General features: G+C 39.3%; 2 protein-coding genes across 2 annotated transcripts; both read right to left on the bottom strand.

The window, feature by feature from the left end:
* Window positions 1-2,262: 2,262 nt before the first annotated feature.
* Window positions 2,263-6,010, bottom strand: LOC139136977 (C-type lectin domain family 19 member A-like). Its single transcript, XM_070704856.1, has 5 exons — window positions 5,979-6,010; window positions 5,636-5,718; window positions 4,158-4,369; window positions 3,688-3,808; window positions 2,263-2,507 (listed from the first exon to the last, which is right to left on the bottom strand). Exons 2-5 carry the CDS (start codon window positions 5,691-5,693, stop codon window positions 2,440-2,442), a joined length of 459 nt encoding a protein of 152 aa, XP_070560957.1. The 5' UTR covers window positions 5,694-5,718; window positions 5,979-6,010; the 3' UTR covers window positions 2,263-2,439.
* A 1,268-nt stretch (window positions 6,011-7,278) lies between these two features.
* On the bottom strand, window positions 7,279-10,069 carry LOC139136156 (C-type lectin domain family 19 member A-like). The gene is made up of 4 exons (XM_070703911.1): window positions 9,961-10,069; window positions 9,039-9,247; window positions 8,274-8,394; window positions 7,279-7,558 (listed from the first exon to the last, which is right to left on the bottom strand). The coding sequence occupies exons 1-4, from the start codon at window positions 10,022-10,024 to the stop codon at window positions 7,497-7,499; spliced, it is 456 nt and encodes a 151-aa protein (XP_070560012.1). The 5' UTR covers window positions 10,025-10,069; the 3' UTR covers window positions 7,279-7,496.
* Window positions 10,070-16,625: the final 6,556 nt, after the last annotated feature.

Below are 16,625 nucleotides of genomic sequence, written 5' to 3'. Positions count from 1 at the left end.
ATACGAAGAAACTACAACATTGTAAAGAAGTATTCCCAATTTCAAAATAAAGGGTTTTGACCTACCTTTCAAACACCATGCTATAAGAAAAACCTCCGGATTATTTCTATATTTTTCATATTTTTTTGTGTTACACGTTTATTTGGGTCGTGTCACCCGGTCATAGCGGCATCTGCAGATGCCACTGTTCTCATCGCTATCTCTGTTTTTCGGACGAGATACTGCACGAAAATGTGTTATTTGCATTTACATATTCGATATTTACGATGCAATCAAACTAACATTAAGAACCACTGGTCTTATTTGAACAACAGTCAAAGTTCAAAGTTCATATAACAATAGATATAAAAAATCATCATACGTGGAAAAGATGACAGCGTACACAACGACGATGCAAAAAAAATTGCACTAGCGGGTTTAATCGACAGGCATATGTGCGGGAATTCGTTTTGACGAATAAATATAGCTGCACTTTATTAAAAACCTACAGGCTTGATTTTTTTACTGCAAAAACGTTTCTAAAGATCCTCAGTTTGACTAATCTGGCAAGTATTGAAATCAAAAACATCAAATTTCAGTACCCTATGCGCATTTAATACTGAGTCACCATCAAAAGATAGCGCCAACTTTTTAGGGTATCATGGCGTCTACTGTCAATGTTTGTAGCTATTCGAGTATAGATGGATAGCTAGCTAGATCGATATACAGATAGATAGATAGATAGATAGATAGATAGATAGATAGATAGACACATAGATACACAAATAGATACATACATACATACATACATACATACATACATACATACATACATACATACATACATACATACATACATACATACATACATACATACATACATACATACATACACAGACAGACAGACAGACAGACAGACAGACAGACAGACAGAGACAGACAGATTTTTTTATGAAGCGTCTGCCTGCGAAACTCAAACAAAAGAATATCAAACAAACCAGTCACCTAGACTACAAATTTGGATGGCACTATAGTAGAAGACGGAATGACTTACACATTATCAGTGCAATTTAAGAGTGGCATTGGAATACGTGAAATGAAACTGGAAAGGACAAACACAACGCAAAAACGAATTCAAACATTGAATCATGAAGGTTTCGAATTCGCTGTCAACGGGTACGTCTTGAGACTAACACCTCCTCTATTGGAGGTCAAGGCTGCAGAGGTGTCGGCCATCACTGAACAATATTACAAAGTAACATAATCCTAGAGGGGTAGGAACTCTGTAACAGCCGTAGGAGGCCCCTTAAGAAAACCCCAATATCGAAGACTTGACTCTATGTTCCTCGGGTTAGCCGGGTGGAGTATAGGGCGCGTCTTGGCAAAGACAGACAAAAACTTCCTCGGTTTCTTGGGTGTAGATATTATTACTTCTCTCATGCATATTTATAGTCCTATCTTCTTCCGTGAGACGCACAGATTACTAGGTTAATGGGAATCACCAAGGTCTATTCATGTAAACTTGGTTGTGTTTATTCACTGTATTCACACGGTCACTCCAATTCTGAAAGTTACAAGAACGGGGCGTCTCCTTGAAAACGGAATATTGCTTCCTTTGTCTCTTTCACCATGACCGATAAACAGTGAGTGATTTAACACATGCAAAGCTAAATTAAGACAAGGGGGTGAATAGTACACACCTAATCTAATGCCTATTGTGATTTTCTTAAACTCCAAACTGTGAGAAGACAATTAAACGAGATTTCGGCTCGTGGGAATTTCAAAAAAGAATAAGAACTATTGAGGGATCGAAGTCACATTCAAGTAAATTAATTACGTCTATTACAGGCAATGGCTGCATCAGAGAGATGCTAGGGTCCGTGAAGGCATCGTGATCAACGCCCTCCGCTACTGCCTATGATTAAATCTGTCCTCGGGGACGGTGATCAGATCGTGGTGCGTCCATGATCAGATTAATCCAGTTGAAAATGTTCACAGGGTAGCACTCATTAACATCCATTGTCCCCCCCCCCCCCCCGTTTGTAAGTTTCATGACTGAGAGAAACCACTGACCGTGACATCATTGTTCACCACATTTAATCACGCACAGAACACAATTTAAGTCACGGCTTGCAGTACACTCATAGATGGGAGTGGCGACTTCAGGATCCATCGCGTTCGATTAATACCTAGTTGTCAGCGTAAACTCCCACTACACAGCGTCGCCTTATCCTGCCATGTAGATGGCAGACGATAAATAAGATTTGTAAAGCGTATTCAAACTTAACTTTTAAAGCAAGAGATTTAATGCACATTTGGATTAACATTTATTAACATAAATTAACACATTTTAGTATTCAAATTTATACTCTTAATCAACATGTGAACGCCGGAATTTGTAGATTTTGCATATAGTGAAAGTGTTGTTAGAACACTCTCCTTTGCGGGTGAAGTCCACAACTAGGGCAGCAACCATTTGCAGACGAAGTGGTGGTTATCCGAACAAAACGTGTCGTTCCATTTCCAAGCTGAAATCAAAAGAGAAAAAGAATCAATTTTGGAACGTTGTCGAGTCAACCTCTTCAAACATACACCCCAAAAATGTCGGAATACAGACTTTCATGCATGCATGCACTTCACTGCAATCTCACATCCCCGCCGTCCACACCCCTGACCACGTGACGTCGACAGAAGCCCCTGCAATATTCCAAGAGTTTATCTGTAAAAGTGACAGTGAATATTTTTTATCGACTTGTTTATTAATACTGAACTCAACATCGACGGACAACTGCCATAGAATGACTACATCTTAAACATGGTAGTAGGTTTCCATGACGACAGAAACAAAACACAGCAAGTAAAGATTTACTCTCTCTCTCTCTCTCTCTCTCTCTCTCTCTCTCTCTCTCTCTCTCTCTCTCTCTCTCTCTCTCGGGTAGGATGCGCCCTGCTTTGGGACAGATATTCAAACTCAATTTTTCAATCTCCTCTTATCTACCGCTTGCGGGGCTTTTTCAGTTCTTGGAGTGAATACAGTTTTCGCTGTCTTTTGTGAAAATAGAACATTTAAGTTTTACTTATAAAGTCAACACAAGGGTTGGCGGCCATTCTTCAAAAAATTGGTAAATTTGAGACAATCTGTTTCCGAGTCCATGATTGTATCATAATTTGCATGGCGAACCGGGTCCCATTAAATTTTATTCTTGGAGCAAAAGTTTAAGTCTTTCAATATCAATGCGTATATTACCGAAATAAACAGGATAGAAATTTTACTTATGCGCTAAATCACAGAAAATGTTGTCTGTAAGTATACCCTAAGTATACTCATTCCCAAACTGAAACGTACAGAAAAACTCCGAGGTGAACTTAGATTTCCCATGCTTCACAAGGCAACACTTAAATGCCTGGTTATTTACTCTACACACATCATTGTGTAATATTTGCGATGAGAGTGTTTCTGAACACGCATTCTTACAATGTGTCACTTCAGGAAACCTCCGAGGAACGCTCCTGCATTCTGTCTTCTTTAGTTCCCCTTCAAAATGACTTTGTTTGCCTAATCTTGTCGTTACTTGTCTTTAGGCTTGGAAAATACATGTCAAGTGTACATGACTCTGGCATTTCAAAGTGAAAGTGTTTGCTCTGCACTTGACAATCAATTAAGAAGCCTCCCCGGCGAGGTTTCATCTACACAGTGACAAAACTTACGAGCTTCACCGGTGGTTCCGCCGAATACCACGCAGTCCTGGTCGAGGTAGTTGTCAGGTTCTCCAGGATTCCAGTTGGAGTAAACTAACTCCGTACCATCAATCCAACGGAAGTCTCCTTCCTATTTGAGAAGAAATAAAACGTACACTTATTACTTCGTCAACTGCAGCGTGAACATATATGTGAAAAAGACGTCGACTAGATTTCATCTTGGTGCTTTTACATGCCAGAGTTGACGATGATAACTCCCACGCTCTTATTGTTTTCGGGGCGATTTGTGTTCTCAAAGGAATCCTTCGTCGAAAACTATAGAGTTACAAGGATTGGGTTTCGTGGACGCAAAGGGCCAGAATTCCGAGCGCGAGATCTCGCAGACATTCTCGCGTCAGCGTGTGTCCCCATTTTTACTCAGCAGACTGAGTATACCCTTGCGTGCAACATTAAATAGATCACTGGTGTGACACACTCACGTTTTCCTCATCGCTAAGTCCAATCCAAAAGATGTTATTCAAGCAGGAGCCTTGCAGTTTGTGGATGAAACTGTTCTCTTCATCGCCATGAATCGATGCGAGGTTGGCACCGTAGGTAGCGCAGATATCTTGAGCGGCCCTCCAGCTGTTTAGGGCGGTGAAGTAGCGATAGCAGTAGCCGTCAAAACCAAACCAATATTTCGGACAGGATTCTGTAATTAGGATAGGTGAAGAACGAAATTTGACGTCAGATCGGGAAGAAATTAGGAGGAGGTCAAGTAAGGTTGCAGGTGACGAGGCGAAGCCACGTTGTTTACTAGTAGTAGAAAATATTACTCGGTAAGCAACCCTGCACGAAAACAAACAAACAAACAAACAAACAAACAGAAAATAAAATACATAATACAAAGGTAAATAAATAAAAAATTAAATAAATACACTTCTTCAAACACCTGCTATTAATATTTTACTATTTTCCGAAATGTATGTTGATTTGTAGAGGGCGCTCTGCAATTTGTATCGCTTGAACTGTTGACATTTTTTTATGTGGTTATCCAAAATTAGATTACAGTATTGCGCAGGATAATATTACTTCTACATAAAATAAAATGCAAAAACATAAACATGACTTCAAACGGATTGATTTAAAAGAGGGACAGACAGACAGACAAACAGACAGACAGACAGACAGACAGATAGACAGACAGAACATGATGCAGAGGCTCAACAACAAGTGCCTGATTTTTCTGGCCGATAGTGTTATACCATTAAAAGTTACTCTAATTTTTTATATATTCACCAGAAAAGTGAAACATATTATTGATGATTTACTGGCTTTGATTGAATGTTTTTTTTGTTTGAATGGCTTCTCATGTTCACTAGAAACAGCGATAGATAGAAGGACCCCCTGCCATAAAAATTGTGTTTATGTGGTTTCAGCATATCTGCAAATTCTTATGGACCAGCATTCAACACTATGGTTGCAGCGATAATATCATAAAGTTTTGGATCTTTCGCAACCGACTTATCTGTTTGATTGATAATTATCATCAGCCTTTTTTATTGAATGTCAGATTAATGTGGCTGATTACTCCAGCAATTGGATCTTGGTTTGCGGTTTCTTGATATATTCTGCTTCGTTGAACTGGGACTAACATCAGGGCGCGGGGTTTTCATGGGCTTCACATTGATGTGGAGATAATAGAATAAACATGTATTCTCACCCAGATTTCGTTGACTCGAGGAGGAAATTTAACAGAAAAAATGAAGCCATTGATATCACAGGCAAGGTAATGATCAGAGATTGTGACGAAATATGCGTACAAACCACATCGAATTTTGGCCAAGAGACATTTTAGACGGTCAGCAGGTTCCACGGCTAGACAAGGAACTGACCCTCAGCCAGATAGGTGGAGAGACAGACAGACATATACTGCCAGTCAGAGCATTCAAGGGTGTGAGAATATATTTGTACTTACGACTATAAACAAATGATATTCCGATGACAGCAGCTAAGAGTAAACACAGCCGACCCATCGCGGGAGAAGTTTCAAAGACACTTCTGAAAGGAATACGTACACATGTTTGTATATGTTTGTCAATAAAGTGATATTTTCCCCTCCGGGGGCTTGTTCCCTACTTCAGACTATGGTAAAGTTCAGAGAGTAGGCCAATATGTTCCGACACACTGGTAAACAAAATTATTCTTTTAACCTTTACGAAACATTCATGTTGGGCATAATTGACATCTTACGCATTACAGAAATGTGTAATAGTTTTAACCCTATACGCAATCCCTATTCAAAACCACGAAGTCTTTACTTTTTGCCAATATTAAAGACGGTTGACAAATGTCGCATTCACTTACCTCGTTGTAAAAATTCCTACACCGGAAATGACGACCTTCAGGGTGTATCTGTCCTTCGCCTGTCGTGTTGATGTCAATTCTCATATCGCGTTCGTCATTTGTGTCACCGGCATATGCTGGTTTCGCAGGCGTTATCACCCATCCGTCCGCGAGAGGCCGGTGCGAGTCCGTAAACTGACACAATAATCTTATCGATGCTCGTTTGTTTTCCCCGTGAGTAGCGGGCGACATAGGCTTGGCAAGGGGGCGGGGCGACGTAGAATTGGGAGCGATGTGCCTTCTTGGGGACAGACGAATCTTTTAGACAATGATACGGATTATTTCCCTCTCTTGTTCAATACCAGAAATATTCGCTATTATGTGCAGGTATTTACGATGATGTCACTTCTTCATTTTAGTCAGAAAACAGTCTTACATTGCCAATTTATGTCATCCTCGTACTTTTAACGCTCTTTCACGCATACACATTACAGGTAAACAATAACACAATACCGATGACTGTAAGTTTAAATAAAAATTACAAGGTTAACTTTGCATGAAATATTGTAACGAAGGCTCTGACTTAGACTAGCCTGTTTTGTTTCTCTTCGAAATTTTCTTTTTACCCATTTCATGTTTTTTTTGACGATTTGTTTGTGTATTTTCTTCCTCTTTACTCAGTAGGGCTCTGATGAAATTGACAATTACTGTATTGTAATCAGATTATATCCTCTTTAAATAAAGTGTAATAATAGTAATAATCCACTATCATTGTCAAATGTCAATGACGTTTCTCTTTGAGAGCAACAACTTGACTTTCATGCCCCCTCTAAATGAGAGAGAGAGAGAGAGAGAGAGAGAGAGAGAGAGAGAGAGAGAGAGAGAGAGAGAGAGAGAGAGAGAGAGAGAGAGCCAGCCTGGATTGTCCTGTTTGCAGCGCTATTGTAGAAAAATTAAATTTCCCTTTCCAACCTCTCAAGTTGGTGTGGCAGATATGAATTTAATCATCTACATCCTTCACAGTAGGTCTTAGTTATGTTCTCAACTAATCATAATTTTGTCAATGAAAGTATAAGTTTATTGAAGTTTTATGAAATTGAAAAACTGGCAGTATTGGTGGTCATAGACGGCAGTTCATGACATTAAATTAAATAAAAGCATTAAGGTCACCTGTATACATTTAATCCAGAATCTGAAATATTTTTCATGAATTTATATATTAACAAACGCATAACGCATTCATCAAGTTTATAAATAAGCAAACGCATAACACAGTTTTGAAACCATACTAATTATTTAATCTTTCAATTCAACAAAACTGGGAAGCATATAATCGATATTCGTCGTGGTTGTCATAGTTGACGGTTCCATGATTGTAGTCTTGATTTTGGTAATCATCATCATCGCTATCATCATCATCATCATCATCATCATCATCTTCGTCATCGGGCAAGAAACATCGCTACCAGAAAAAGTCTTAGAATCCAATGTTTTCAAATTTTGCAGACAAACGGTTTCTCATTACCACATGAATTGTCGTTCCATTTCCACGGATCTGCAAGACAGATGAAGACAGACCACGAACACATGTGTATCGATTGCGTAATAGTTGCAGAAAGTATGGATGGATGGATTGATGGATGGATGGATGGATGGTTGGATGACTGTACAAATCTCCGACCTCGTGTTGACTCACTTATACTCTGTATTACATGTAAATTCTGAAAGATCCAGATTGCTGACCAGGCGAGTACTGTCGATTTTCATGAGGTGATTTGACTGTGTAGCAGACCTAGTCTGATCAACTGATAAATAACGATCATGATTGGTCAGGCGTTACTCTGATTCTAAATTATTCATCCAGTCTTACCAATTAGTGTACAGAAATACTGTTGATGATAGTTCAGAATCCCTCTCCCAGTTATACATGTTATGGATTCTTACGATATTCTCAATATATGACACATAGTTTTATGCGGCCGTGGATACAATGGGGATTTGCGTAAGATGAGTAGAGTTAGACTACTGGTGGAGGCTAGTTATGAAACCAATTGAATTTGTGATTGATGTCTAAGTTAGACACTTAAGTTACACGCAGTAACGTTCAACTGTCCTATCAAACATCTTTGTTCTCATTTCAGATGCTTTGCAGTCTCTAGATGTTGGCACTTAAACACTTCAGACGCTCTAAACTGGATCGCGTCTTCTTGAGAAACACGAGCAAATGATTGAAGCAGGCGTGGCCATCACCCGTTACGTTGCTCACTTACCTGACCTAGATCCGTCCACCTCAACGCAGTCCTCTCCACCGATACCACTGTCATTGGGTTCCCCGTCGTGCCAATTGGTGTACGTCACCGGCGTGCCGTCAATCCAGACAAAGTTACCCTCCTAAAAGCAAAAAAATTCATTTCGTGTAATTATCATATTTCTGCTACGTTTTAAAATGTTTCTCTAAAACGTGTCTTTTGATGAATGTTCTAGCAATTTCGATGTCTTTCCGACTCTTAGTGGTGCATACTTTAAACAATATCTCAATGCTTACTCTAACTTGTGCTCTTAACATTTCATTAAAATGAACCTTTCGTCATATTTTATATTTCGCTGCAAACATGTAAAACTTGGTATCATCATGGACATCGAGTTATGGCCGATTTGAAAATAAATTAGTTTATTACCCTATCTCAGGTTTTCTTGCTTGTTTATGCCTATATAGCTTTCCGGGAGGGAAGGGGACAGAGAAGGGGAAGGGAGAGACAGAGAGACAGGAAGAGGTAGAGACGGAGACCAGAGACAGACATACAGCAGGCAGATAGAAAGACAGGCAAATTAGGAGACACGAGGGGGAGACAGTGCAGTGTAGTGTAGTAGTGTAGTGTAGTGTAGTGTAGTGTAGTGTAGTGTAGTGTAGTGTAGTGTAGTGTAGTGTAGTGTAGTGTAGAGCGGTGTGGTGGTGGTTTGGTGTGATGTGGTCTTGTGTGGCCTAGTCTAGTCTAGTCTAGTCTAATAGAATAGCAATGCGTGTGTCTACTCACAAAGTCTCTGTCATTTAATCCAATCCAAAATCTGTTGTCACCACATCCTTGCAGTTTGTAGACGAGGTCGTTCTCTTCGTTGGAGTGAATCGACGCCAGGTTTGCTCCGTACGACTTACAAATGTTCTGGGCGGACGTCCATTCCGCCTCCCCGGTAAAGTAGCGATAGCAGTGTCCCTGATACTCTACCCATCGTAAGGGGCAGTTCTCTGTAAATCAAATGTAACATGATGATGACATTTAATATCTCTCAGTGAACTGAAGACTCCAAATGAATGCAAATGTGAGAGGGGTCGGATTTCTTTGTTAGAAAATATAAGGTTGCGTTGTGCTATAGCAAAGTGTTGCAATGTGACTAGGTTTACAAACACTGTAGGTTTTATAGTAGTGGTTGATTTTATTCGGATGCTGTCATTGTGGCTAACTGTCATCTTTTAATCGTCATCCTTGTGTTGTTTTGGGTCACAGGCTTTGTAACTGTTAGTCTCAGTTCCTTCAGTGTGCCCGAAGGCCTGTTGGAATGCGTGAAAGCACACACATGATTTCAATCGTGTTTATTCTAGGTGGTTACAAAGTGTCGTACGCTTTTACTGTGGCTATCAATAACTGTACATTTTAGAATGTTGCCTTAAGCATTTTCCCCGAGCCCAAAGTTTGTTTTTTTAGCGTTTTTGGCTTTTGAAACAACAAAGAAGTTACACTTATTTTGTAGGTGTGCCATTTCCAATACACTAGCAAAATACAGTTGCGTAATCCCGCCGCGAAGTATTAACGAAAGTGTTAATGTGATTGACAACTTACAGAGCTCATCCATCGGAATCAAACCCCTCGCCCATTCAAAATTCGCAACTTTTGCAAAAAAGCCCGCTTAACATGATAGTAGAAGTGAATTACAAAGAATTTGACGAAACAGCGAACTTACGGGCCTGTATTCCGGCAGCTATGGTCAACAGTACAACTAGCAGCGGACCTCTGAACGCAGACATCTTTCGAAATAGTTTTTTCGCTATGTTTCTTTTAGTGAATTTCAAGTAGGGTTATTTTTAGGGGAAAAAGAGCGGTGACCCAAACAGTGTATAGAACCCGCCCACTATTTACTTTTCAAAAATTGATAAGGACAGGCGGAAAAAAATTGTTGTAAAACGGACGCTACAAAGAATGTTTCAGTAAACTCGTCAGACCTCAATGGGCATATGCTAGGGTTGATGTATGATCTACGCGTCTTCTTTACTAGTTTAAATTATTCTTGTTCTGAACAAAATGAAAAATGTCACCTTCGAAGACCTTGTGCGTCATGTGACTGTGTTCTCTCTGCACGACATATCGATAACTACTGGTGGCGCTGTAAGCGATGTAAGTTCGTGTTAGTATATGTGTAAAGGGATCATATATATTTGAATCACACACTGACACACTTACACACTAGTATCTTTGTTTACTTCGATTTTTGGAAAAAGGAAAAATCGAAGAACCCAAAGGCCTACTCAGCTCTCAATCAAGGACAAAAAGTGACAGGTGTGCAACATTTACAAATTGTAGAACGACACCACCGTCGGTTTGCTTATTTCATTATTATTCGATAATTATTTGATTATTATTTTTCTGAATTTAACTTGTCGTCAGGTATCTATCAAACATGCAACAACTGTATTTGTTTTGTTTTGTTTTTGTTTTTGTTTTTCATTTTTTGTTCTGGAAAACAAACACATTTCCGTCTCTTTCTGCCAAAATGTACCCCAAAATCCCAATGTATACAAATTGTGATGGTATTTTTTGCCCGTGAGTTGTCAATTTCTATCATAAAACCAGTTTTCAACAGCTTTTAATATCGGACATCGTATTCATTCAGGCTTAGTTGAACACAAGGCTAGGCAATATGATTTGGTGACTGCAAAAATACGGCGTTTTTCAAACCAACAAGAAATAGCCGAAGCTACATTGTAAATGTAAATCAAATAGGACGTCATCAAATAAATACTAAATTCAAAAAAATGATTTTCCCCATTGAGTTAACACAGAAATGGCGGCCATTTCGAATTTCAAATATCCGTAAATGTTAGTTTATTTTTTCTCTATTACCAACATTTTGCACGGTGACTCATCAAGTTCTTGATTTCGTAAGATAATTGTTGAAAGTTTCATTGAGGAAAGTTTGAGCAAAGGTTTAAGTCTTTCACTTTCGAGGCTTGTGCAACCATAAGTAAAACACTCCCATCCTGATATAGACGGACGCTAAGCCATTCTCATTCGGAATCAAAGAGCAGAAAATCAGTGACCATCGTGCGAATTCTTGCGCCACAAAAACAAAATTACCTTAAACTATTTGAAGTCAATATGGTCGCCACCCTTGAAGGAAAGTCAACTTTTTTCCTTCCCAAATAGAAAAAAAACACCAGACGATGAAAAAATTAATCTGCGCACTGTTTGGGTCACCGCTCTTTTTCCCCTAAAAATAACCCTACTTGAAATTCACTAAAAGAAACATTGCGAAAAAACTATTTCAAAAGACGTCTGCGTTCAGAGCCCCGCTGCTAGTTGTACTGTTAGCCATAGCTGCCGGAATACAGTCCAGTAAGTTCGCCGTTTCGTCAAATTCTTTGTAAGTCACTCCTAGTATCGTGTTAAGCGTTTTGCAGCAGTTGCGAATTTTGAATGGGGCGCGAGGGGTTTTGATTTTGATGGATGAGCGCTGTAAGTTGCCAGTCACAATAACACTTTCGTTGACACATCGCTTCGGGATCTGTATTTTGCTTGTGTATTTTGAAATGACACACCCACAAATGCTTCGACTACCCACCGTCCCTGCCACAAAAGGTGTAACTTTTTTGTTTCTCTGATACGAAACTTTCGATGCTGACCTTGACAATGGTTTCAAGTGTCCTTGAGGAAAGTTTTGCAAACGTTTAAAACGTTGCTTCGAGGAGTGTGGTATCATTGCCAAGGTCAAGTGCAAACTGCGGCTGCCAAAATGTCGTTTTCTGAAATAACAATTATCCATATCTGATTATATTAGCATGTGACTCTTATAAAATGACAAACTGCGCTCAACGATTATTCGAAAATGGGTTGTTGCTTTTTAAAGTGCCAGTGATACTCGCAAGTTGTAGGTTTAATCTGAAAAACCATCAACGGTCGCGATGCAACGGTCAAGACGCCTGACGTACATCCCTCCTGCATTCGCTGACATGTTGTTCCACTGCGGACCGACCCCCAAAAACCTTAGTTAGCCCCTGACACCATGTGTATTACGTCTGTCAAGTGTCGTTCAACTTCACTTAATGGTTATCGTTCAGTGATTGTAAGGGTCTTGAACATGAAAAGCATGTAAGTTGGCGTGTTTTTTCGAGCCTTCTACCAGGTTCGTCATCGGCCGTAATGAATTTTCTACTGTTGCGGTACCATTGAAGTGATTTTACCTCCATGCTCCCGCTTAATTCTTAGAGTGTACAGAAAAGTTTTTACTAAAGTCCGTGGCTGTCTATTTTTTACATCCATGCTGTACCTAGCGATCGTTTTCAGAACCAAATCGACCTCGAACGGTAGTCAACTCGAAACCAAACATTTGGACGACTAAGACCCCTCCCCTCAAAAAAAAGATATTTTATTTGAATGTTTTACTCTCAAGTAATCAATTTGCAAGGTCAATACCAAAAGTTTGCGGTGACACTCTGCAACAATTAAGTTGACATCAGGAGTCGCGACGCATCAGTGTTACAGACGTATGCAAATATATTCACGTTGTATTGTCTTCAGAGATACTTGAATACAATACGTCCGTGCTCTATGTATTGTAAACCCGTGTACAACTGGACATTATATACAGTCCTTTTAACGGCTACGTAGTGCAAGCTTTTTATTTGGTCGGAAACACTATGAATGGTTAGCTTTGTATATGCTGAGCGATGACGCATAACCGCTACAGTCGCTGTCAGCGAATTGGAAAGATTGGGTTAAGAAGAGGCAGAGGTCAAGATGTGTGCAGTTGGGTCGAGTTGATCATACATACACACATACATACACACATACATACATACATACATACATACACACACACATACATACATACATACATACATACATACATACATACATACATACATACATACACACATACATACACACATACATACCTACCTACCTACCTACCTACCTACCTACCTACCTACCTACCTACCTACCTACCTACCTACCTACCTACCTACCTACCTACATACATACATACATACATACATACATACATACATACATACATACATACATACATACATACATACATACATACATACATATAGTTACAATTTTCTTAATTCAATGGCTGGGTCACACAATCTGTCTACGCTCATTTTGATACGTAATGTTTGTTTCGTTGTTAATTCATTCAGCAAGTCAATTAAACAATATGGATCAATTAACCGTATAATTTGGAACTGTTCTGATAAGCAAAAATTTGCGTATCCACTCGTGTCAAAGTAAATTTAGTGAAAAAAATTCCATTAAGTAAGCGTTATGATTGTTTTAAAAGAGGAAGCGTTTCATTTCCATTGTTTGAAAACAAGTTGTTTAACAATTGTATTGTCATTGATAATCAGGGAAAAACAAAAAGCGAGTAATAATCTTTAGAGCTATTGTGTGTGTAAAGCTTCCTAAATAAAACACATATTGTCTTATGTATATACCAACGTAAAAACAATGGACACATTTGAATTTCATAACTTATAGAACAATCGATACTACCAATTCAATAAACATTCATGTAAATGGACATAATATTATAGTAGCGGAAGGGGTCTTTATGTCATGCAAATCATGACAGGGAAAAGTACCGTGGGAAAGGGAATATTATTTTGAGTCTCCTTTCACTAAATAAGTGCTAATTTTTTTCACAATCAGCCCAACAACCTCTTCGTGCATGATCGTGTCAACACCGTGTGATCATTTAATGAGATCGCCTATCCGACCAAAGAGGACCAAAAGGGATTATCCGACTTAACTGATTGAAGATAGAATTTATTTTATTGAGTGATATTTTAAGCTACTCTCACAACATACCAACGTACGTTCATCACCAACGCAGTCAGATGAATCTTGCAAGTGAATGTAAATAGATGAATATTTGAAATTCAAAATGGCTGCTTTAGCATATGTTATTTTGATGAGGAAAAACGATTTACAATTTCCATTGCAACGAGGGTTAATTCAATTTACCCATCGACCCCTGGCTTAGAAACATGTCTACACAAGTAGCAGTGGCGAAGTATGGCAAGAATTTGAGAGTGTGAAAATCTGCCCTCGGGCCTAACTTGTCTCGACGTTGAAATTGTTTGCATTGTTTTGTTTTGTGCTTGTTTTTGTTTTCATATATTATTGAGACGACATGTACTCTCATTATGATCTTGTGCTGTCTTACAGTGACTGTTTGGTCGGGACCCTCCGCCTGTCTCCGCCCCGTAAACATAACAATCTATCTTCCTTCGTCCCTGGTTTCTCTTATTGTCGTCTCCTCTTATACGCGTTTCCCTCTCCCACTACAAAACTCAGTGCACATCTTAAGTACTTCTAATGTACATCTGCAACGGATAACCTGTCGTAGAGTTAGCCCTGGTGGGAGAAAATTGGCCGCCCAGCCAAAATTACCGATTTCCGTAATTGTCCCGGCTTCTTGCTTCTCTCCTACAACGTATTTATGAGAGTGGTCAATGCGTTAATCCACCTCTGTAGGTTGCAAATAGACATATCATTGCTATGGCATTTTACAGTAACCAAGACGCGGGAATCGACCCTGATTTACTTACATCAAGTGGTGCCAGCTTAGAGTTAGATACATTAATATACAGCTACCCACACCCCCCCCCCCACACACACAAACACACACACAAAGTGTGATTTAGAGTTGTGTCAATCAAACTTTTACTTGACCATGGGGGAATAGCGTAAATGTCCGTCCCCAGGGGTGGGGTGGGCATGGAGGTGCATTGGTCTCAGCACAGGTTTCTTGTTGCTATCGTTTATTTCATTTTAACATTAGACATTAGACTATGATACATTTTGCCATAAAGATTTATACCACCAACCTTGGGTGTCTCGGTCATATCATGGAAGTAGTAAGTCTTTCTTTCTATCTCCATGGTCTTATCTCCAATATTTAAATAATTGTAAAAAATTTAGAGCCTCTCTCCCGTTCACGCATTTTACCGTAAAGAGGGCATATGATATCTAAATCGCCAACGAGTGACTCGGACTATTCCATACCTTTCAATTTGCCATGATACATCTGTTTCGTCAACAACAATGTTTAGACAGCCTGAGGTATTTTGGCCCATTTTCAGCGATTAAAATTACCAACATTGGAATAACACTAACATTCAAAACGGATCATATAGAACTCGAATTTTGGTCTACGCCAATAAACTGGGATGGTCTATTTGTCGTAAATGATCGGCTATTACTCCAAGCAGTAAATATTATTGCATAAACTATCGTCCTCTGTTCAGAGATATTAGAGCAATGTTTCTCTTGGCAAAAGGGAAAAAATTGTCTCCACACATGCTAAGCCAAGCTTAGTCACATTTGCCACAAAATTTATCTAAGTGACTGGAATTCCGGAGAGTCGCTTAATTAATTATTATACGTCATTTCTTCTTGTAAATACTTTTACTTATATTTATATCCGGGTACTGCCTTGTGTTGTCACGTGATAAACTTAATTGCCGTATCGGTGTCTTCCAATCAGCTTGAGCTTAGTCTTACTCATGACTATCACGTGACTAGCAAGTCAATAAACAGTACATGCAAGCAATGTCCTCGTGGGATTTTATAAATATCACATTTAATAGACCCGTCCATTTATTTAAAATAAAACTACCGTACATTTTTATAAAGGACTTACATAATATACTATGAGTGGTGTTTCTGTGTACGCTGTCATGGTTGTGATATACATTCAGTATTTCGTTTTTCTCTGTTTGTCTTATGACAAAACTTTCACTTAGTGAACTTCGTCGAGGAGATCGGAACAGATGAATTTTCCCGTCGTCTCCGCTTCCTGGAATGCCAAAGACCAGCAAAGAGCTGTGTCCCTACCATCGTTGGTTTATGCATATAGACAGCTGAGGCACGTAGTTGCCAATCTGTGTGCATAGTCGCTCAACGCCATATCACCGAGATGCAAAGACTACACTAAGGGAATTGTTTTGTTCTCATTGCTATTTTTATCGCAAATTATGACTGCATTAAAACCTACGGTGAGTGCGTTCGCTGTTGACTTTGTCAAAGTTAATCCAGCGATAATCTGATGACAGAGTCCACAGATTAGTAACTTACCCTTGCTTGCTTTTGACGTATTAGGCAATCAAATGCATCAGATAATAAACGCCGCACTTGAGACAAAACTTTGCGTAAGACTGTCAAAGGACAGATACAAGAAACAGTGGAGGAGAAAAAGAAATCTTTACAAAACCAGTGCTAAGTTGAGACCAAGACACCAAAGGTTGGTAGTATAAATCTTTATTGGCAATATCTATCATAGCCCAACGTGAGACCAAGACACCTCTCCTCCCACCCCTGGGACGGACCATCCCCAATGATTAT

This window comes from Ptychodera flava, chromosome 7, assembly GCF_041260155.1.
Source record: "Ptychodera flava strain L36383 chromosome 7, AS_Pfla_20210202, whole genome shotgun sequence".
Lineage (NCBI taxonomy): Eukaryota > Metazoa > Hemichordata > Enteropneusta > Ptychoderidae > Ptychodera > Ptychodera flava.
This window is presented reverse-complemented; position numbering and strand designations above follow the sequence as displayed.

Excerpts from the sequence above, each read along its gene's own strand:
- LOC139136977 (XM_070704856.1), bottom strand. The coding sequence starts at position 5,693 with ATGGGTCGGCTGTGTTTACTCTTAGCTGCTGTCATCGGAATATCATTT. Across the intron at positions 3,809-4,157 it reads GACTTAGCGATGAGGAAAAC|GAAGGAGACTTCCGTTGGAT; the intron begins GTGAGTGTGTCA and ends CTTCTCAAATAG. Across the intron at positions 2,508-3,687 it reads CGGAACCACCGGTGAAGCTC|CTTGGAAATGGAACGACACG; the intron begins GTAAGTTTTGTC and ends TTTTGATTTCAG.
- LOC139136156 (XM_070703911.1), bottom strand. The coding sequence starts at position 10,024 with ATGTCTGCGTTCAGAGGTCCGCTGCTAGTTGTACTGTTGACCATAGCT. Across the intron at positions 9,248-9,960 it reads AGCTGCCGGAATACAGGCCC|AGAACTGCCCCTTACGATGG; the intron begins GTAAGTTCGCTG and ends TTTGATTTACAG. Across the intron at positions 7,559-8,273 it reads GGTGGACGGATCTAGGTCAG|ATCCGTGGAAATGGAACGAC; the intron begins GTAAGTGAGCAA and ends TCTGTCTTGCAG.